This window comes from Acytostelium subglobosum, assembly GCF_000787575.1.
Source record: "Acytostelium subglobosum LB1 DNA, scaffold: scaffold12, whole genome shotgun sequence".
Classification (NCBI taxonomy): Eukaryota; Evosea; class Eumycetozoa; order Acytosteliales; family Acytosteliaceae; genus Acytostelium; species Acytostelium subglobosum.
In genome coordinates, this window is record NW_012236521.1 from 204,924 (window position 1) to 226,824 (window position 21,901).

At 44.3% G+C, this 21,901-nt stretch overlaps 9 protein-coding genes across 9 annotated transcripts; 6 read left to right on the plus strand and 3 right to left on the minus strand.

Moving 5' to 3' along the window:
* Positions 1-3: 3 nt before the first annotated feature.
* SAMD00019534_063750 (hypothetical protein) lies at positions 4-201 on the minus strand (the record flags this gene model as incomplete). The annotated part of the gene is made up of 1 exon (XM_012898196.1): positions 4-201. A coding segment is annotated over one exon (198 nt), but the record flags the coding sequence as incomplete, so codon positions are not given.
* A 694-nt stretch (positions 202-895) lies between these two features.
* SAMD00019534_063770 (hypothetical protein) lies at positions 896-1,168 on the plus strand (the record flags this gene model as incomplete). Its single annotated transcript, XM_012898197.1, has 1 exon — positions 896-1,168. A coding segment is annotated over one exon (273 nt), but the record flags the coding sequence as incomplete, so codon positions are not given.
* Positions 1,169-1,306: 138 nt separating this feature from the next.
* SAMD00019534_063780 (hypothetical protein) lies at positions 1,307-2,119 on the minus strand (the record flags this gene model as incomplete). Its single annotated transcript, XM_012898198.1, has 3 exons — positions 1,307-1,449; positions 1,504-1,951; positions 2,024-2,119. 3 exons carry the CDS (start codon positions 2,117-2,119, stop codon positions 1,307-1,309), a joined length of 687 nt encoding a protein of 228 aa, XP_012753652.1.
* A 1,476-nt stretch (positions 2,120-3,595) lies between these two features.
* On the plus strand, positions 3,596-6,918 carry SAMD00019534_063790 (hypothetical protein; the record flags this gene model as incomplete). Its single annotated transcript, XM_012898199.1, has 3 exons — positions 3,596-5,714; positions 5,786-6,606; positions 6,691-6,918. 3 exons carry the CDS (start codon positions 3,596-3,598, stop codon positions 6,916-6,918), a joined length of 3,168 nt encoding a protein of 1,055 aa, XP_012753653.1.
* Positions 6,919-8,533: 1,615 nt separating this feature from the next.
* SAMD00019534_063800 (hypothetical protein) lies at positions 8,534-10,200 on the plus strand (the record flags this gene model as incomplete). Its single annotated transcript, XM_012898200.1, has 3 exons — positions 8,534-9,010; positions 9,176-9,763; positions 9,841-10,200. Coding segments are annotated over 3 exons (1,425 nt in total), but the record flags the coding sequence as incomplete, so codon positions are not given.
* Positions 10,201-10,321: 121 nt separating this feature from the next.
* On the minus strand, positions 10,322-11,476 carry SAMD00019534_063810 (hypothetical protein; the record flags this gene model as incomplete). The annotated part of the gene is made up of 1 exon (XM_012898201.1): positions 10,322-11,476. A coding segment is annotated over one exon (1,155 nt), but the record flags the coding sequence as incomplete, so codon positions are not given.
* A 1,244-nt stretch (positions 11,477-12,720) lies between these two features.
* Positions 12,721-16,241, plus strand: SAMD00019534_063820 (hypothetical protein; the record flags this gene model as incomplete). The annotated part of the gene is made up of 2 exons (XM_012898202.1): positions 12,721-13,375; positions 13,444-16,241. The coding sequence occupies 2 exons, from the start codon at positions 12,721-12,723 to the stop codon at positions 16,239-16,241; spliced, it is 3,453 nt and encodes a 1,150-aa protein (XP_012753656.1).
* A 1,620-nt stretch (positions 16,242-17,861) lies between these two features.
* Positions 17,862-18,610, plus strand: SAMD00019534_063830 (hypothetical protein; the record flags this gene model as incomplete). Its single annotated transcript, XM_012898203.1, has 4 exons — positions 17,862-17,924; positions 17,963-18,325; positions 18,383-18,485; positions 18,519-18,610. Coding segments are annotated over 4 exons (621 nt in total), but the record flags the coding sequence as incomplete, so codon positions are not given.
* A 311-nt stretch (positions 18,611-18,921) lies between these two features.
* Positions 18,922-21,880, plus strand: SAMD00019534_063840 (hypothetical protein; the record flags this gene model as incomplete). Its single annotated transcript, XM_012898204.1, has 2 exons — positions 18,922-19,167; positions 19,247-21,880. The coding sequence occupies 2 exons, from the start codon at positions 18,922-18,924 to the stop codon at positions 21,878-21,880; spliced, it is 2,880 nt and encodes a 959-aa protein (XP_012753658.1).
* Positions 21,881-21,901: the final 21 nt, after the last annotated feature.

The window sequence follows — 21,901 nt, forward strand, 5'->3', positions numbered from 1 at the left end:
CACCTGCCGCAATGTCTTGAGCACCGACTCGCTACTCCAGCTCGAGTAGGGGAAGTAGGGCGAGGGGAACACCAGGGTGAGGCGTGTTGAGTTGGCCAATATGTTATGTGCATCGTCCAGCATGTGAGCAATATCGTGCGCCGTCTGCAGACCGAGCAATGACGATGCTACCGATACCCTGACCTTCATATCAGTGACCATTGTACGCATCCAATCAAACCATTTCTTGCACACTGTATTCAAAGATAGTCTCCATCTAAATGTTGTAGCATAAACATTCGTGCCTCCAAAGGCACATTCCAATATCTCTCTTTGAACAACAAGAGGCAACAACATTGTATTATTACTATCTTTCATTCTTGTTTGTGATATATGTTATCTGTATGTGTATATATATATTATGTGATTGATTGATTGAATGATTGATTAAGATTGAATGAGGTGGGTGACATTCACTCAATCCTAGACATGCCATCGCGGGCTACACCTCCAACCGACAAGTTTTGCAAGGTAGCCACACGCGTCGACACTTGCTTTGTTGCCTCAATCAATCATATTGTCAATCTCAAACATATACATACATACATACAAGGTCAGACTCAGAAGACAAGAGAGAGATAGAGTGACAAAGACATGAGGTTTACACGATCACGTATGCTTCGTTACTTGAAGAGATTCGAACGATTAAATTATGTAGCCTTCTTTGCTGTGTTTGGTTCAGCGTTGTACTTTGGTCGACAAGAGGACAATGAGAAGAAACAGAAGTTCTTGGATCAGTATGCTGATGCATCTGTACCTACAACTACAACATCAGTAACATCAGTAACATCATCGGCGACTACAATTCCTGCAGTATCAATGACGAACAAACAATGAACATGTTGGAGGACATTGATCGTCATCATCATATAACAATACAATATATACACACATTCACTTAAACGAGGATATCGACATCATCATCAACATCAAGCGACAACATCAATCTACAACAACAATAACACTCATTGGATATCATGGTCACGCATCCTTGCAAGACACTCAAACATTGGCAAACAAGACACACACAACATGTAACGAGTTACGACGAGTCAACGAGCAAAGTCATGTAGACAACAAGATAGAGAGAGAGAGAGAGAGAGAGAGCAACACTCAATCAACTAGTTATTAATTAAAGAAATATAGACAAGGTATGGTTTACTTCGAGGTATTGGTGTCGCATTGAAGGGGATAATGTTACAGATGATGATGAGGAAGAGGAGGAGGACGAGGTCATTGTTGTTATGACATGTGTTGGCATGTGCCATCACTTGATCAATGGTTGGAGTAATGAGTTGGTTGAGTTGATTCGCGCCATGACCTCATCCTCCCTCCTCTTGGGATTGATTGGCCAACCACATGTTGGCCGGGCGTACATATTGTTGTTGTTGGCTGATACTGACTGGCTGGCTAGAAGGATGTTTGAATGATTGATTGAATGAATGAGTCTTTACAATATCATACAACGAGACTTCTCCTTCTTGGCTGGACCCTGGGGGTTCTTGCGGTTGACCTGACGGACGAGCTCAAAGAAGATGTGCTCGACGTTGATCTTGTTCTTGGCCGAAGCCTCCATGAAGATGCAGCTGCCAAACTTCTGTGCCAGCTCTTGGCCCTGCTCGGTGGACACCTGGCGCTGATCGCCAAGGTCGCACTTGTTGCCGACCAAAACCATGGGCACGTCCTCGCAGTCCTTCACACGCAGGATCTGCTCTCGCAGGTCGGGCAACTCGCCAAATGTCGAGTTGGAGATGATACTGTATACCAACACGAATCCCTGGCCATTCTTCATGTACAGATCTCTCATGGCAGTGAACTGCTCGGTACCAGCAGTATCAAGGATCTCCAACATATATTGAACACCATCGACCTCAACTTGCTTTCTATAACTGTCCTCAATTGTTGGGTCATACTATAATGATGATTGATAATTGTCAGTTAGCATGTATATCATTCATTCATGTTGGATGAGGACTGAACTTACCTTCTCAACAAAGATACCTTGGACGAATTGTACTGTGAGGGCAGACTTGCCAACACCACCTGATCCCAAGACAACAATCTTGAATTCTCTGTTCATTTTGTTATTATTATTATTATTATCTGTTTGATATTGCTAATGCTAAAGTAATAATTATTAATATTATGTTGTTTGAATGAATGTAGTTGTTGTTGTTGTTGTTAACGATTGCGCGCAAAATATATTTTATCTTAATGTATATCTAATGTTGTTGAATGAATGAATGATTGAATGAATGAATGATAATGAATGTATATATATGTATGATGTTTTATAATGTAGAATTATTATTATTTGAATGGATGTTGTTAATAATAATAATAAATAAATGATGGATGCCGAACAACAAGAACACCCATTCTTTGCTGTTATGTTTTGTTTTGTTGTTTGTTTGTTTTTGTTTTGTTTTTTGAATTGAAGTGAAGTGGAGTGAAGGTGAAGGGGACGTGTATGGGGTGGTCTCCAACAAACAATTAAACAACTACCACACACACACTAGATCGATATCGACATAACTATTGAGTTGTTGTTGTTGTTGTGCTGAAGGAAGTCATATGGTCCTCTCTAAAGAGTCCAACCATCAAATCTATCCACCCATTGTGTTCAATCAATCCAACCTTCCAAAGTGTTCAAGGTGGGAAATTATGATTGTTTGTATATCTAAATAATAACCTACCTATCTGTCTGTCTGTCTTGATTGATTGATTGTTTGATGATATTAATATTATATTAATAATAATAATTGTCTGTGTGTTAATTTTATATATTTGTGTGATTGATTGATTGATTGTTTGATTGATTGATTGATTGAATGATCGTCATATAAATATATATCGAAAATAACAATAGTGGTGGAATGATTATTATGTGGAGGAAGCTGACGACTCCCCATAAGTTGTTAATTATTAAAGATTATTAATAGTTGTTCATGGGTGTACAATGGTTGTTGCCTCCATTCAATCAAACAGCTATTGATGCTCATCACCATCAATCCAAACACACACATAAACACAGCACAACAAGTGTTGTGATTGAATCAAAGTGTGCTAATTTGGGCTCCCCCTCTTCCCTCAAAGACCGAAACTCGTGCACTGAATGGTTTTGGTGTCCGAGTTGATTTGGTATGGTATCATCAAAGAGTGGTTAGTATCATTGATAATTTATGTGTATCTATGTATGTATGTGATTGTATGTGTATGTATATGTGTATGTGTTAGAGATAGATAACAAGACTTGACTGAGTGTATGTGCATGTGCGTGTGCACAAAGAGAGATAGAGATAGAGTCTAAAACAAACATCAACAACAACAGTCAATCATTCAATCAACCAATCAATCGTACCATTCATTCAATCATTCATATCATTCATACCATTCAGTCAATCAATCAATCAATCAATTCAAACATTGAGCAGCTTGCTGCTCGTACAAGTACCATCACTTTGTTAGTTTGAAGCTGGTACAACAAACAGTTAAAAGGAAGTAGATTAGCACGAGCAAGTCTATAGACTAGTTATATATATATATATATAAAAGGATGATGCAGCCACAGCAACAATCACAGGGAGCTGTTGCTCCTCAGCCTCAGTTGCAACAACAACAACAACAACAACAGCAGCCAGATACACAAATACTTCAAATACATCCACAACAACAACAACTACAACAACAAACAATGATGCCAACATTGGTAGAGCTATGCTTTATATCAATCATGGAGAAGATGGAGTATAATAATGAGGACTTGCAGCGTATTCCACTTAACTTGATCGAGAAGTTGATCAGCTTCATGGTGTCGCGATTACATCCCAATGATGTGTCATCTGGCGTTCAGACACGTCCCATCAAGATCAGACTTGTGCGACAGAATCGCTGCATTACCATGCGCTTCTCAATCTACTCCAAGATCGATCACGTCATTCATCAGATCTATCAACGCGTCGTCAACGAAGAGAAGCGAGACTTTATGGAAAAGTCATCACAGAGGCGGCGGTCCATCAGTCCCAACACAACATCCGAACAACATATTGTTGGTGCTGCTGGTGGTATTGGCGCGACTGGAGGTATTGGCGCAACTGGCGGTGCTGGCGTTACTGCCGCGGCGATGGTGTTCCCAACAGCGACCACGACTACAACGACCACAACCTCAACATCAACAACTACAACAGCGAACAACAATAACAACAATAACATTGGATACCAAGATGATGACCTGATCGATGAGTTCAACGACATTGAGAACTATAACCCAGCGGGATTCAGTTCCTCTTGGGGCGACATTGATCGCTACGGACTCTTCCAGCAGAGCGGCCAGTTTAGAAACGCGCGCTGGCTGAAGCTGGACCGCACACTGGCCGACTACGACATCGACCCTAACGAGACGCTGGAGTTCAAGAACACGATGCGCACGCTCAAGATCAAGTTCTACGGGCCGTGGGAGCGTGTCGTCCACCCGCTGCACCAGAGCAGCATGCTGCTCGACGAGACCGTCAAGACGTTCATCGTCGACGAGTCCAAGACCGTGGCCGAGATTTCGAGCGACCTGGCCAACAAGCTCAGTCTGCGCTACCCCGACGAGTTCAGTCTGAAGCTCGAGACGGAGCGCGAGGAGGTCGGCCGCTGGCTCGCCTCGGACGTCACCATCCCCGAGCAGGGCATCGACCCGCTCTACGCCACGTTCTTCCTGAAGCGCCAGTTCTGCTTCTCGGGCGACATCATCATCGACTTCTCCATGAACCCCGACATGCTGCACTTTGTCTTTTGCCAATGCTTTGACGCGATACTCGACGGCTCGCACCCATGCTCGCAGGCCGAGTCGGTGCTGTTTGCCGCACTTCAATGTCAGATCTGTTTCGGCGACTACAATCAACGTGAGTTCCAGCTCGACTCGATCAAGCTACGCGACTTCCTGCCCGCGGACTACGCGCCCTCATCATCGTCGTCGACGTCGCTGCGCAGCACACAGCGCGAGATTGTCGCTCAATACCAGAAGCTGGCGGGCATGACCGAGCAGAAGGCAAAGCTAAACTACATCCAGTTGGCCAAGTCGCTCAAGACCTATGGCTACACATTCTTCAAGGTGACGATGTGCACGGACAGCTTCCTGTTTGGCATCTCTGCCGAGACCATCCTCATCCTGAACCCATTCACCAAGTCGTCGGTGCACCTGTACGCACTGCCCAGCGTCAAGAAGTGGCAGGTGCTCAACAACATGTTCACGATTGAGTTTGATCGCAACATGACATTCACGACGCCCGAGGCCGAGGCCATCTCCTACGTGCTCTCATCATACATCCATCACAATCTGCGCAACATGCCGGTCATCCAGAAGCAATGGGACAGGGACTACAGCACCGTGGCCAAGATATCATCGCGGCGCAGGCTGTCTGCCTGCTCCACATCGTCATTGGAGGATGGCAAGATATCAAAGTCATCACTCATTGGCGGTGGCTTGCTGTCATCTTCGTCCACAAACACAAAGAAGTGTCCACTGTATATTGAACCAAAGAAGATGTACATCAATCCACTGTATACACTGGTCAACGAAGACAATCCAATGCTCTCAAAGAAGGAGTTATACAAGGACAACAAAGTGACCAAGGTCATGCGAGTGCTCACCGATCTCTCATCCAAGATGATGCAATCATTCTCCAAAGGTACGCACGCCACCTTATCTCATCCCCAACCCTTACCCTTACCCTAACACATTGCCCTTGACCTTTCCCAGACCCCATCGTACAGGAGCGTGAGATCATTGTTAAGTTCTCGGACAAGAAGGTTAAGAAGTTCATTGTCGACGAGAAGAAGACGGTGGCAGAGATCACACAAGAGATTGGAATGAGGGTGGGCATTAGGAATACAGAGGACTTCTCATTGCAGGTGCAGACGATCAATCCAAACGACCCAGTTTCTTCGGCTTCGAACCAGAACGATGAGTTTATGGGCGGCAATGGCACTTGGCTGCGCCCATACGTCGCGCTCTCCCAACAACACGTGCACCGCGACGCCAAACTATTGTTCAAGAAGAAGTTCTACGCGCATGACACTGCCTCGGACGACTGTCAGAACGACCCAGTCTACTTCAACCTGCTTTTCTTCCAATCACGCGACGCCATCATCTCCAACACGTACGCGGCTTCCATGGAGGAGTCGATACAGCTGGCGGCCACACTGTTCCAGATCAACTTTGGCGATCACAATCCCACCATACACAAGGCCGGCTTCCTCAAGCAGCAGGACCTCAAGTTCTTTTTGCCGGCCGACTGTCTGGAGCTGTGGGGCATGTCGTTCCAAAAGATCGAGAAGCACATCTACAAGGAGCATCGCAATCTGCGCGGCATCAAAGAGGTCTATGCCAAGTTCCGCTACGTGCAACTATGTCGCTCGCTCAAGACCTTTGGTGCAACATTCTTCACAGTCAAACAGAAGGACAAGAATCACAACCCATTCGTCACGCCCAATCACAACTCATTGCTCTCATCCAACAACAGCTCCTTGCTACTAGGCTTCTCTCGCAAGTGTATATTAATAATGATCGCAAAGAACAGGGTAAGTTAAGCTCATTCAATCATTCAATCAATGTCCAATCAATCACTCACACTTTGGAACTATCCCACCCACCCATCAATCTAGAAACTGTTGCTGGAGTTCCCTTTGACACAACTTAGAAAGTGGTCATACTCCAAGGAGCAGCAGAGCCTTTCACTGGACTTTGGCGACTATTCACAGGGTATATTCGTGTTCCACACGCCAGAGTCTGAGCAGATATCGATGTATCTCAGCGACTACATCGACTACCTGCAGACCAAGATCGTTGGCAGTCAATCCTTCTCAAGAATGATTCTTGGAGAGTCATCTTGACAATCTTTTGACCTGCTTGGACCTTTGGACTCAATTGACATTGCGACACACATGAACCAACCCAACCTTTTATTATATTGTACTATTCAATCCTATTCGCTCGCTCATTTGCGCGACCGATCCTTTTTGTTATATAATTATATACATAATATATATATATATATTTATAACTACTACAACTTCAACTTCATCATCACTTTTTTGGGTAGTTGGTTTCATTGACCAATCGGATATACTTGGCCATAATGAATGATCATTGGATCCTTGGAGGAGTGAGACAAGTCTATTGTATCAAAGTCTAAAGACGACGACGACGAAGACGACAACGACTTATGATAATAATAATAATGACCAAACGCGAAGAGTTCATTGGCAATGCTAGGTTTGCATCATGATGTGCTAACAAACGAACTCTGTGTACCTTCTCTCTGGCAATTGGACAATGTCATTCTCCAATGGGGATGGATGGCATTGGCGCGCGCGCTTTGGCTATAAACTTGGAATTGACATTGACAATGAATCAAAGAAAGACATTGGTATTGGCATTGGCAATTGCCCCCATTTTCAGATCACAGTTCATCTCAACCCCCACAACCCCATTGATCTCGTTGATTTGTTCGATCCACCCCCACATTCGGCCGAATGTGGTGATTACCCCCACCCACACCACACTCCCACTCCGGCACACACCCACCGACATCACAAGATAGGTCAGAGGTGAGATATAAACATACTCAAACACACACACACCCCCCAGAGTGTAGGTTGGACATCGGCATTAGCCAGTGTCATTGACCCCTACTCCTCCTCTTTCCTGATTAGATATTGGCACCAGTCTTGCAAAGACAGGTTAATAATGAAGATGGGTTGGTTACCCTAACTTCACCCTCACCCCTCCCCCCACCCACAACCAGACCTACTGCAGCTGATCAATCACATCCATCTCCAAATTGTCTTTACAGCATCCAGTATGAATGCAATTCAATCATCGCATCTGGAATGTCATTGGTAAGTCAATATCATTGGACTGGCAAGCATACCGACACAGCTAGAGACCCACCCTCTGACAACCAACTAATCTATAAATGCTCCACACCAACACATTCTGTACTAATCATTTCGAAATTTCCTCTTGACATTTTGTAGTTGGAACAATCAAACACTGACAATTGTTTATATTTGTAACAAGTAGTTAGTTCATTCATTCATTCATTCATTTCCGTCGTCATCCAATCAAACTCAAACACACACTCACACTCACTCCCACTCATAATAACACATCATCATTCAACACACTCATACACACATTATAAATATATATCTCAATTCAAAGTGTCCAAGTATCTGTATCCGTCATCGATGTAAGTCATCCAACCATCCATCCATCCACTTTTCAATTCATATATCCAATAATACCTCACCTCTATTTTATCCCAACATTTCAATCCAAGTAATTGGGTAACGTAAAAGTATCCGTTAAACTAACAGTTAATATCTCTATCTCCATTTCCATTTCAATTTCCATCTCTATCTCTATATCAGTATATTATTACAATAATATTTGTATCAACCATATAATAATAATAATAATATCCAATATATCCAATAATTTTAATTTATAATAATAATGGCTGTAACATCAACACAATCACCTGGAAAGGGTGATGGAACAAAAGTTCCATTGGCCTTTAATCCTTGGTTCTTGGTCTCGCTGTCATGCTCTGGTGGACTGATCTTTGGTTACAACACTGGTATCATTGCTCTTGCCTTGAATCCAATCTCCAATGACTTTGACTTGGATACTGTTCCACAAAGTTTGATCGTCGTTAGTATATTGCTTGGAGCACTCATTGGTTCAGTTGGTGGTGGTGTCATTGCCAACAAGATTGGTCGTAGATATGTTGTACTATTCACTGCCTTGTCGTGTGTTGGTGGTGCAATTGGATCTGCCGCTGTCAACTCTGTCGTCGCCGTCTGTCTCCTTAGAGTACTCCTTGGACTTGGAGTTGGATGTGGTTCAAGTGTCTGCCCATTGATGGTTGCCGAGAACGTGCCCAAAGAGAAGAAAGGATTCCTCGGCTCATTCTTCCAGGTAACTATCATTCCATCACTCATTCAATCCCTCTATCAATCATACGTTGGAACTATTCCAATCACTCAATCAATCTATCAGTGGAACTATTCCATCCTCACCCAAACACTCACCAATCGCTCGAACTTATATTAACTTCAACATGAATTATCAATCATGATTTAGATTGCCATCACCGTTGGTATCCTCTTGGCCAATGTTATTGGATTGCTTCTGAAGAGAACTAATAATGGATGGAGATGGATGTTTGCAATTGGTGCTGTACCAGGTGTGATGTTATTCGTCTGTTGGTTCATTATGAAGGAGTCGCCATCATTTGAGGAGAGTCGTAAGAGCAAGGCCGCCAACAATCAATCATCAGGTGGTATTGGATTATTGTTCACCAAGCGTGCCAGACGTCCAATGTTTATCGGGTTCATCCTTGCCGTTGTGTCACAATTCACTGGTATCAATGCATTCATGTACTTCTCGACCAAGATCTTCTTGGACGCTGGTATCGAGGGTCGTGATGGTCCAGAGATTGCCGCTGTCATCCTTCAGATCTGGAATGTATCGACCACACTCATTGCCATCTCATTGGTTGAGCGTGTTGGAAGGAAGGCACTCCTATTCACTGGTGCCATGGTCATGACAATCAGTGACCTTGTCATTGCCTTTGTCTTCCTCCTTGTTACCGGTACTGCCAAGGGATGGACCGCCATCGTCTTCCTCTTCATGTTTGTTGCCGCCTTTGAGGCATCCATTGGTACTTTGGTATGTTACTCTCGATCACTTAAATCTATCAATCAAAGTCACTAACATCCACTCAATCAATCAATGAATCAATGTAGTTCTGGTTCGTCATCAATGAGATCATGCCAGAGGACATCAAGAATATTGGATCACCAATTATTAATGCGATGCAATGGTGCTTCAACTTGATATTGTCATTCGTGTTCCTGTTCGTGGTCAAGTACTTGGGCCAAAGTACAATGTTCTGGATCTTTGGTGGTATTGGTCTGGTTTGCACAGTGAGTCTCTATCTCTTCCTCCCGGACATCAGAGGTGGCAACACAATGGGCCAAGAGGAGCAAGATGTTGCCAACAACACCAACAACAATGATAACCGTGAGCTTGACCTCGAGAAGAACCCAGAGGACAAGCAGAACCAAGAGTTAACATCCAATGAGCACATTGGAATTCCGCCATCCGCCTAAATAAACCCCAGGCGTCTGTCCCTTCCACATCTCCAGACTACAACTACATGTCGTCGTTGTATGTTTGGAGGTGTACACAATACGTAACATTCATTAACAATCAAATAATCATTCATTTGTTCGTTCTCTTGGTAGTCATTGACTTCTTGGCCATATTGGCTGGTTTGGCTGGTTTGTCCTTTTTGACTGGCTTGACCGTTGGTTTGTCTGTTTGCTTTCTCTTGTTGGACGTGTCTACAGTAGGCTCGGTCGTCACAGGGTGGACAGAGTCCATGATCAAACATGCACCACTCCATATTCGGCTGGTGATGGTGTCATTGTCACTCAACTCATTGAGCAATGTCCACTTGTCGTCTGGTATCGAGTATTGATAGTTGTTGCCCTCTCCACCAAGATATATGATTCCACATGATCGATGGTAGATCATTCTTCGACCATATTGTTGATGTATATGATCTGGAGCCTTTGATAATGTCGTCTTCTTCTTATCCACTAATGAGTACCTTATAAATGATTGATTGGTGATTATATACAACTGATTGGTATCATGATCAAAGCAGTTTGAGCCAGAGCTCGAATAGTTGATGTCTGTCAAAAGAGGAGTACAGATACTCATAGGTGGGTCGAGCGTGAAAGAGTAGACTTGATTGTTGCCCACTACAATGATCAAACTACCATTGTGGAAGTAAGTGTTGGCGAGTGAGATAGCCAATGGAAGCGTACCAACTGGGGCAAAATGTCTGGTTTCAATGTTGAACGAAGAGATACGGTTCATTCGCGTGTGATTGTTGTCGTGGCCTCCGACCAGGTAGATCGTCTTGTCACCATCGTAGCAGGTGGATATGCCGCGACCACCCGATATAGTGGTGATGGCACCTTCATATACTTGCTTGCTGTCCAGCGAGTAGCGAGTGTAGGTGCCCTGACGCTCGGGGCCGCCAAACATGTAGACATGTCCACGAGCATACACGATCGATGTGAACACGCTGTCGAATGGTCCGTTGAGTCCCGGCATTCCAACGTTGTTCGATGACCATTCAAGCTTGTCCAGCGTGATCATCGAGAGATTGTTGCCATGTAGTGCCATGATGTGATTGTGGTAATCGGATCGATTGGCAAAAGGTGTGATCATCTTGAAGCATTGATCAATTTGTTTCTTGATGCCTCGTAGTTTGATCGAGTCGACAATGAGTCGACATGGAGAAAGTTGTGATCTTGCACGATCATCATATGGTTGCGACTGAGTATGTTGATGATGACTATTGATCATTGATAACAGTCCATGATTATCAACATGTGAAGATGTCAATGTAGTCCTATTCAAACACTTTGTATTCTTTATAAACTGTTCGATATCCGTACATGTACTAATCGATTCAATCAATTGTATTATATTATCATCATCATCATCTTCAATGTCACAAACTTCATCATCAACTTCATCATCATTGTTGTTATTACTAACTTGAACTCCACTATTATTATTATTACTTAGTTTAATAATATTATTTAGATCTATTATCTCATTGATTATATCATTGATGGTTGTTGATAGTTGATTGATATGATCATTGATTGGTGTCTTTAGTTTATGTTCTTGTGCAATCATAACCTTTATCAATAGTTCAAAGTGTTCTGTTATCTCTGCACTTGTCCTTTGCATTGATTGATAAGACTCTGCACACAATTGTAAAGTCTTCCATAATTGTTTCAATCTAGGTCCACACCATAAATCATTATAATTAATATCATTTGTTGTTGTCGTTGTAGTAGTAGTAGAAGTAGTAGACGTCATTATTATTATTTGTTATAACAATGATAATGTATTTGAATGAATTTGATGACAAAGCGTTGAAGCAATCTCATCTTTGTGGGAAGTTCGACTTGAATGCTTGCTTTTTGCAAATCGATTCAAAAATGTCAAAATGATGGGGGACTGATCGTTTTGTGTTGGGGCAATCAAGGCATTTGAGGCAAGGGATTGGTGATTGAATGGACGATCGTGTGGTCCTTGATTTGTGACGACCACTCGGATAAGACACGACAATCCCTGACTTATAAATAAATCCTCAGATCTGACCAACTTAGTCATTATTTTCTTTAAAACTTACAAAGATTTATAGAGATAGAATGATAAAGACATCAATGATCAAGTTTATGATCGTCATCATCACTATTTTTATGATCAGTGGTGGTGTTGTCAATGCCGATGCAACATGTTCACAACCGGAAATTAATATTATAAATGGAACTTGTAGTCAACCATCCGGAATCAATCCAGCACAAATAATAATAATCAATCAAGATAATTATAATCAAATTACAATTACACCTCAACTACCTTATAATTCAACTATTGGTGGATATATTATTAGAACAAGTGGTCTATATACTATAACATATTATTGTATAAATGATAATACATCAAGTACAATTTCAAATATACCAATATTTGTACCAGAGTTCACTACTATACTTAAGTGTCCCAACTCATACCCAATCTCAACATTCAATATGGACTGCCCTGACACCATACAAGTTGGAACCACCTCAGTCTCCAACTACAACAAGTCCACACCAATCTTGGTCAACCCTGTGCCCATGCAAGCTGGATCCGTCGTCATTTGTTCAGAGATTGATAAGGAGATATGCAAGTTCGTCTCGGTCTACCCCAACCCAATCACATCAGTTGGATCAATTCCAAATGTTGTGATCAAACCAACATTTTGTTCAAAGTCCAATGGATCCATCCAAGTGACCAACCCCAACTTGTTCACCAGCATGACATTGCGTGCCAATTATCAAGTGATGAATCCAACATCGACTGGACTCTGGGAGAACTTGTCATTCTTGAGTGAAGTTGGATCATATCTCTTGGATACAACATCAGATGACTGTGGTGTACAAAGGTTCTTCTTGAAGCTCCCCAGGTCCATCCCACAAGTGGTGGTCACTCCACGCGACTCCAACATCTGTCCAACCGACTACTATGTCCAACTCTCACTATCAGACCAAGTCAATGGAACAATCAAATGGCTCATTGGTGAAACTCAAACAAATGACACCCTGGTCAAAGTTGATCAATCAGGAATAGTTGTGTCATATTACTCAAATGATGGTGACAGGTGTAGTACCAGAGATCCAATCAAAGTTGAAGTCCCTCCCTCAAGTATGTATAATTGATTGATTATGGAATCATACCACCAATCTAACTCACACCTTCATCGATCAATCAAGACTTTGAGTTGACCTGGAAGATTGACAACACCAATGAATGTGTGGATGGAACTGGAATTGTGACTTTGTCTGGACATGCTCAGCTTGTAGTGATGGCTGATTATCCATATCGTACTATCCCATTCCTTGACGCGACCAACACAACATTCAAGGCAGACTATAATACCAAGTACAATGTACAGACATCATGCTCTACCGATGTGTACGTGATTATGCCAACACATCCACTGCCATTACTCATCGAGAAGCCCTATCCAACCGATCAAACATCGTGCTGGTTCGACACTGGCTTCACAATCCCCAACTACATGGACTTCACCAACATCTCATTGTTCAACTCCTTCAACCATAATGTGTACTATGCTGTCGATGGTGTGCTGGACAACGTACCAAGAGCAGAGTACTACCTCAACTACACCTACATCTCGGCCAACGGCAGCGCATGCCCGAGCACCTCATTGGGCATCAAGACACCCAAGTACAACTATATCTACCGCCAGCCCAAGTTGACCGACATCTCCTTTACCTACACTTTCGACCCGGCCCAGGTGTGTGGCACATCTGTGGGCGGCATCCTTACATACATCAGCCCAACGAATGAGTCAAACACGCTCACAAACAACTACGAGCCAGGTCCTACCTTTGACAGGACCTACAGAAAGGGCCAGCTCTGCGACCTGTTTGTGAACACAGTTGTACCCGTCGGTACCATGCCCGCGCCAACCATCGTTGTAAAGAATGCATCATGTCTCTACAGCTCTGATGGTGCATTCAACATCACATCGTCAATGGACAACAGTGATATATATGTCAACGGACAGAAATACTCTGTCCAGGGTCGTGACCCAGTCACACTTTCCAACTTGGACGCAGGAGTCTACAACATTGTCGTCAAGAGCCAGGCATATGCTTGTGCTTGGACTGGCCAAGTCACCATCGCCAACTCAATGCCAGACTTTGTATTCAAGTACCAAGTCACCAAGTATGTCGAAACATGCATCGACCCAACTGGCCTCGCCAAAGTGACGATTGAGGATCCCGGCAACTATACCAGGATCAAGCCAGCACTCAATGGAAGTGAATTAACATTGCGAGGTGCTGGTTATGTGGCATTCACTTATGGTTCGTGCAATGGACAAGTGAGCATACCAGTCGTGCAACCAGGTCTCTTGACAATCACCGCGAGAAAGTTACAGCCAGTGACCTGCAGCGAAGGTGATGGCATCTTTATGTTGATCGGAAAGCAAGGCGACACGGGCATTCATACATACGAGATCAACTCCGAGTCTGTGATACTGACTAATGTGAAACCAGGCGCCACTAACTACACTGTCAGTGCCGGAGCATGCCAGACCACATTCACATTGAACACCCAGTTGGAGGACCCACTCATTAATGTAGAGACGACATCAACTGGTACTATTCGAGTCAGCTCGTCAAACCCTGACGTCGCACTCAGTGTCCTGCTGCCAGACCCCAACAATAGCGCTTTATCCGTCATGTCCGACACCGACCCATTCCAGATGTCAGTGATGGCTTCTGGTACATTTAGATTCAAGACTTTATGGAGTGACCAGAAGTGCATCAAAGACCTCACGGTCAATGTTACATTGTCAACCGATCCATCGCCAAACTACTATGTACGAGTACCTGATTGTGGACTTGATAGCTTCACATTTGTCCTTGTCAATCATGCCCAGTTCATTGGTGTCACAATCAATGACATTGAGTTGCCCACTAATGGAGAGTTACCTGGTCTCACAAACAATGGCGAGCGAATCAACTTTAGATACATTTCAATGGTCACAGGCAAGGCAATTACCCTGTTATTGAGTGTGAATGTCGAGACTTCAATACAGCCAGTCGACTTTGGCAAGTTGGAGAATGAGACCTGCCAGGGCACGACCAATGCTGTGCTGGGTGGTCTGTCGAGCTCCACAGTCTACCAGGCCATACCCAAGTTTGGTGACCACACTGGACCAAACCAGCCTCAATCAAACAATGCCATCACCACAATGACCTCGGACAACTATTACATGTTCTCCTCACCAGTTGGTCGTCCATTCTGCTTCAAGATGCATTCGCTCAAGGTGTCTGGCGGTGAGCCATCACTGGCAGTCACACCATCCTCAGCAATATGCACTGCCACAGACTTGGTGCCACTGAACATCTCATTTGGTTTGAACACCGCCATCTCGCAGTTCAGCGCCAACATCAATGGAAGTGCATACAACGCGTCAACCTTCCCAGTGGGTCAATATCAAATCCAAGTCAACATCACTGATCCAGTGTGTAGACGTCGTCTCCCATCACAGTTGGTCAACTTGCAACAACAACTCATGATCAACCCAACTGCCAACACAACACAATGCCAACGCTTGGCAATTGGTATCAACATCCCAGGTAGCTACTACATCACAATCGTCTCTGACACCAACAGTAGCAACACAATCAACACTACATTGGACATTGTCAACACTCCTTCAAGCGACTTGTTGATCGATCTGGCCGAGGGTGGCAATTACACAATGACCATATTGAACACTGCCAAGTGTCAATCAATCATTGGATTCAGCGTGGAGAAGTGTGTTCCAATCCCACCTGGTGCTGGAAAGAAGAATCTAGGATGGATTGCTGCTGTTGTCATTGGTGCCATAATACTTGCGATGGGAATAGCATTTGCCATTCGCAAATGTAGGAAACCAGACCAGATCACCGAGATTGTTCCAGAGCGTATCGAATTGGAGACTGTTTCAATTTACTCTGGAGGAAAAATATCCCAGCTAGATAAATTCTAAATAAACCCTTAAAAATATATTTACTTATAAAGTAATTTATAGATATTATTATTCTTTGATCATGTCACTATATTGTTCAAAATAAATTTGTATATTTATTGGATCAGTGAAGTTGGGAGTTAATTGATTGGATGACGGTATTATTATTTTTGAGCAGATTGGATATTGATTATGTAGGTTCAGGGTAGTGGTGAAATCTAATATGGGATCCATTGGTTGTTTTCGAATGATATCTTGCATTCGTAACATCTGACAACTTTCTTTCCATTCATGAGAGTTACGAAATAGAAGTCCGATTGAATATTGTCATCTTTGTTCCAACGATTGTCAATTGTACGTTGACAAGTTGGACAAGATGTTGGGAGGCCATTTTTAACAGCCAGTTCAAGCTCCTCAGCATCAACACTTTCCAATGAATATTTGTTATTGGCTTGACGTCTTTTCTTGTGTTCCTCCTTCTTTCTTCTCCTCTCTTCTTGAAGGGCTTGGAGTTTACTGCAGCCAGATTCATGGTTGGAAACCGGATCCCCACCGGTGTTCTGCCAGTGATCTACCATGTTTAGATGATAGAAGAAGCTCTTCCCGCATCCTTCACATTGATAATAGTTAGACATTTCTTTGTAGTAGGAATCTTGAATTAGAATATAATAAGAAATAATGATCACGAATCAAGACTTCTTTGGTCTATTTAACATGAACGCTTCATACATCACAGATTTTGAATCATACCTGGATCCTATTACGGAAGATATTTAGGACTGCCTGGAGCATTGCCGTTGTGGGTTGAGAATCATGAGTTACTGTGTGGTTCGGAAGTAGGAATGGAAGATATGTGTCAAGTCTGTGTCGGCATATTGGTGATGGGCTGTTGGTTGGGACCTCAACCTTAAAATTCAATTAGACAGGAATATCTTTGTCAAGATTACAACGAGTAACTTCAACAGTACACCAATGGGCTCTCTCTCTTCAACATATCTAGATTTAACAACAAAGTTGTAAGTAATTCTCATCTTGGAAGAATTAGAAGAATGGGATATCAAAGTTTACTCTCCCTCCTCTGTTTGATTCATCCTCCTTGGAAAGTGATGATATCAACTGTGAGGCTTTGAACTAAACTCATGAGATAGGGAGAACATGACAAATATATATCATGTTAAATGGAGAATAACAATAAATGGCATTTAGTCTATTTCAACAATCTCTCTTTCAAACCAATGAGCACCAACCATTGTTGTCTTCAAAGTCACACTTGCAAGGGATTTTTGTTTCAAGTTCACTCATTGATTCATTCATTCACTCATTAATAGTCGTACAATTTAAAATACTTGTATTCATATACATATACATACATACATACTTACATAATGTTCCAATATATAGTCAAACTACCACATATCAAGCATCAACAACAGCGAAAGCTCAATGAAAATGACTATAATGATGATGATGTCCTATCCTCATCTTCACAACAACATAAACAACGCAACTCTTCTCACAAGACAACTTCACAATCACAATCATCAACGACATCAACAACATCAACATTATCAATTATAACGATCAACTCAAACACATTGTTATCAACAACAGATCTGAAACAAAGACTTGAACAGCTGATCAAGATACCTTATGATCAACAAAGACTTAAATTCAATCAGAATGCAACAACAACGACAACAACAACTAAATGTACAGATAATGCCATCAATGATACCAAACAACATCAACAACATATCACCTCCAATGTAATATACTTGGAGTTGATGATGGCGTTGTGCGGAGGCAAAGGTGGTTTTGGTTCGCTGCTGCGTGGAAAGGCTAATCGTCTCGGCCAGAAGAAGACATCAAACTTTGATGCCTGTCGCGATCTCAGTGGAAGACGACTGCGTCACGTCAACAACGAGAAGCGATTGAAGGAGTGGTACGAGAGCGAGGAGGCGAGAAAGGAGGCTCTGGACAAGTTCAAGCAGGCCATCAAGAAGGGTGGCAAAGAGCAGGTGGAGTTTGACCACGACAAGTTCCAAGAGGAGGCCGAGCAAGTAGCCACGCGAACCCAAAATGCCGTCAAAGAAGGATTGCGTCAGATGAAGCTCAAGAAGTTACAAGCAGTTACAAATGGTCATTCAAGTTCTAATCAAGATGGTGATGAGAGTATGAATGTGAATGGACATTCGACAACGACTTCAACGACTACCACGTCAACGTCAACTACAACTACTACATCAACTGCTGCTTCTGTTGCTGCTGCAAAGAAGATAACGAATGGACATCCACCAGCTAGCGAGTCATCAACCAAGAGCAAACCAATGGGACTATGGGTGCCAGACTTTGGCGACGAGGATGAGGAAGAGGATGACGAAGAAGACGATTCATAGATTAAGAAACGAGTCATGTGATGATTGATTGATCGATTGATTGATTGACAACAACAGACGACTGTATTAAACATCGCTTCGACATCTGGCATAAGATGGTTTCGAGCCATGAGGCGCACAATCACATCCACAGAATTCGGATATTTGAATCAAAATACCTCCAAGGATATTTCCTTTTGATGATGCAAAAGTGGTACTCTCTGGGGCTTTCAGGACCCTTGTAAACTTTGATTGAGTCTTTTGTTATTCATACATTCATTCATTCAATCCATTTACATATACATATACATATATCTACTTGAAGGATGGGAAACGCACCAAGCCAGGACGCCTTGTTCAAGATTAATGGAAGAGCCTTATCGGCATTCTACGATCATAAGAAGGTTGGAACAGTGGTGGCTACAAAGACTAGCCTTTTATACTTCAATGACAGGACTAAACAATTGATAAAGACAGTGCCAACAAAGAAACCACTATCATACATAATATACAATCGCGAGTTGGACCTATTCATCACCGGTGAGGATGACTTCACCATCCGTATCTACAAGGTAAGGGCTACTCTCAATCAATCATGGAACCATCCCACTCATTCACTCAATCACTCAATCAATCAATCAATCGGGATAGGCCTCGGATGGAACGTATATCAACTGTTTGCCATCATCAAGTAACCCAACTGAGATGGCAGCACATGCACATAGAGACTTGATCAAACAGTTGCTGTTTATGGATGATAGATCGTTATTGTCAGGAAGTACAGATGGTTCGATTCGTTTGTGGAACATTGCCTCAGGCCAGATGCAAGCGATGTTCATGGTGGCGTCGCCAACCAGCTCTGTGGTGGACGTGGCCACATCAAGCGTGACATCCATCGTCTTTGATCACAAGCGAAGCCTGTTGATTGTTGGCTCGTCGGATGGCATCATCCGCAAGTTCTCCTACGAGAACAGGAACATCATCGGTCAGTTCGAGGGACACTCGCGCGGTGCCATTCTCAACCTGGCCATCTCAAATAATGGCAACCTGATCTCGTCGTCCATGGACCGCACCATCCGTGTCTGGGACATCGACACTGGCGCCACATTAGTTGGCGCGCAATACTTTGCACAAGTCTTAATCTACGACTCATACAGAGACATCCTCTTTGCAGGCAATGACCTTGGCACTGTTGCCGTCGTCAAGATTGAGGTGGACAACACCACATCCAAGCGTAAGTTGCGAGTGGCGTCCATCGATTGTCGCCTCCAAGGTCATACCACTAACCTCAAACCCTTGCCCTTGCCCTTTTCCCTCACCCTCACAGTATCATTCAAGAAGTTGAATGTCTTGGACTTTAAGCTACAGGCTGCTATATTGCACGTGGACTACAACACTTACGCTGACACAATGAGCGTGACGACCATTGATAGCACCATTGGATTCTTGACTAATGTGACTGGCATCCAGAATGACAAGGACTTGGAGACAAATGAGGACCATCACGTCAATGATAATGATGACGGCGAGGACGATGACCTCGCTGCAAATGAGGACGACGAGACTGACCCTCTGTCGCAAGAGGCCATCGATGCCGCACTGCGCCAGGTACGCGAGCTCGAGACCGCCAAGGACAAGATGCACAACCACGACAACAAGAACATCGATCCAGCGCGCATCAAGATACTGTCGCAGCTCGGTGGCGACCTGTTTGGCGAGGATGACGAGATCTCGACGATTCGCAAGAAGAAGTACATCGACGGCATGGAGCAGATCCTGCGTACCCAGCAAGAGCTGAGCGAGGAGTTTGTGCAGTCGGTCGACTCGATCCTGTGCAGCAAACTGGTACTGGCCGCCCTGCACGGCGACTCGGCGCGTCTGGCCAAGGAGATGGAGGTGGCTCAGCGTCGCCAAGAGATCCTCGATCGCCACAAGCGCGAGTTGGAACAGTTCCAGCGCGAGACTGACGATGAGCTCAAGAACTTTGATGAGGTGGAGCAGCCTCGCAGCGGCAGGACCCTCGCCAAGCGCTATCTGGCGCGCACAGAGGCCTACCGTCAGGGCCAACACGAGGTCGAAACTTCCCTCACCAGCCATATCTCGACGTCCTTCCACTTGGTTGGCGACCGCTTCCACATTGGCCAGCTGATCTCGCCATCGGCCACCAATGTGTTTAGCGGCTTTGATGCGCAGGCCCTCACGCCCGTCGCCATCAAGGTGCTGCCACCAGGCATCACGATCGGCACCGAGGCCGAGCACCGCTACCTCACCAAGATCATCACGACATTCGCCAACGACAAGGCCACCTACGTCATCCTGGAGCCGTGCAGCATGGACATCACACAGTTTGTCGAGGAGTTTGAGAACCAGCTGCTGCCACTTGAGCTGGTCAAGACCATCATCTTCCAGCTGCTCGAGTGTCTGGCTTACCTGCACTCGCACAAGATGGTGAAGCGCGAGATCACTCCGTCCAGCGTGCTGATTGGCGCCGACAACTCGGTGCGCCTCACCCATCTGGGCGTGATGAAGTCACTCACGGGCCGTCTCGAGGAGGAGCCGACCGTGGAGGAGGGCTCGCTGTACGGCGCCCCCGAGCTGTTCTGCCGCGTGATCACCACCGAGTCGGACATGTGGGCGGTCGGTTGCTTCCTGGTCTACCTGCTGCAGAACGAGGAGGAGCGTCAGAAGCGTCCACTGTTTGACGGCGCGTCCGACCTGCACACTGTGATGGCCAACATTGTCAAGGTGGTCGGCCGTCCATCGTCCGGCGACGTCGCCCAGCTCGTCGAGAAGTGTCACATTGATCAAGAGGGCAACGAGTTGTTGCAGTTTGCTGTGAACCAGCCCGTGCCACTTGAGGACCCAATCGATGTGATCAAGCATCACATCTCAAGACGCGATGCAAACGATGCCATTGACCTCATCCAACATCTGCTCCAGTTCATTCCATCTCAGCGTGTGACTGCTCAACGCGCCATGACTCACAGACTCTTTACAAACACTGGACCAACCTCGACTCCAACTCCAACACCAACTCCAACACCAGAGGTTGAGGAGAGTAATTCAATTGTTGGTGCCACACCTGTACTTACATCGACTGAGCCATCAACCATTGTTTCAACGCCACCCCATCAGGAATCAACAACACCAGTCACATCATCAGAAGTCACTCCAGCAGCTTCCTCTGTTGCTACTGTGGAGGAGACACCATCATCATCATCATCCACCATCAACGATGATCAAGAGACACCAGTCGAGACAAATGAGCAGTATGACAGTCTGTAATCCACCATCCATCCATGATCA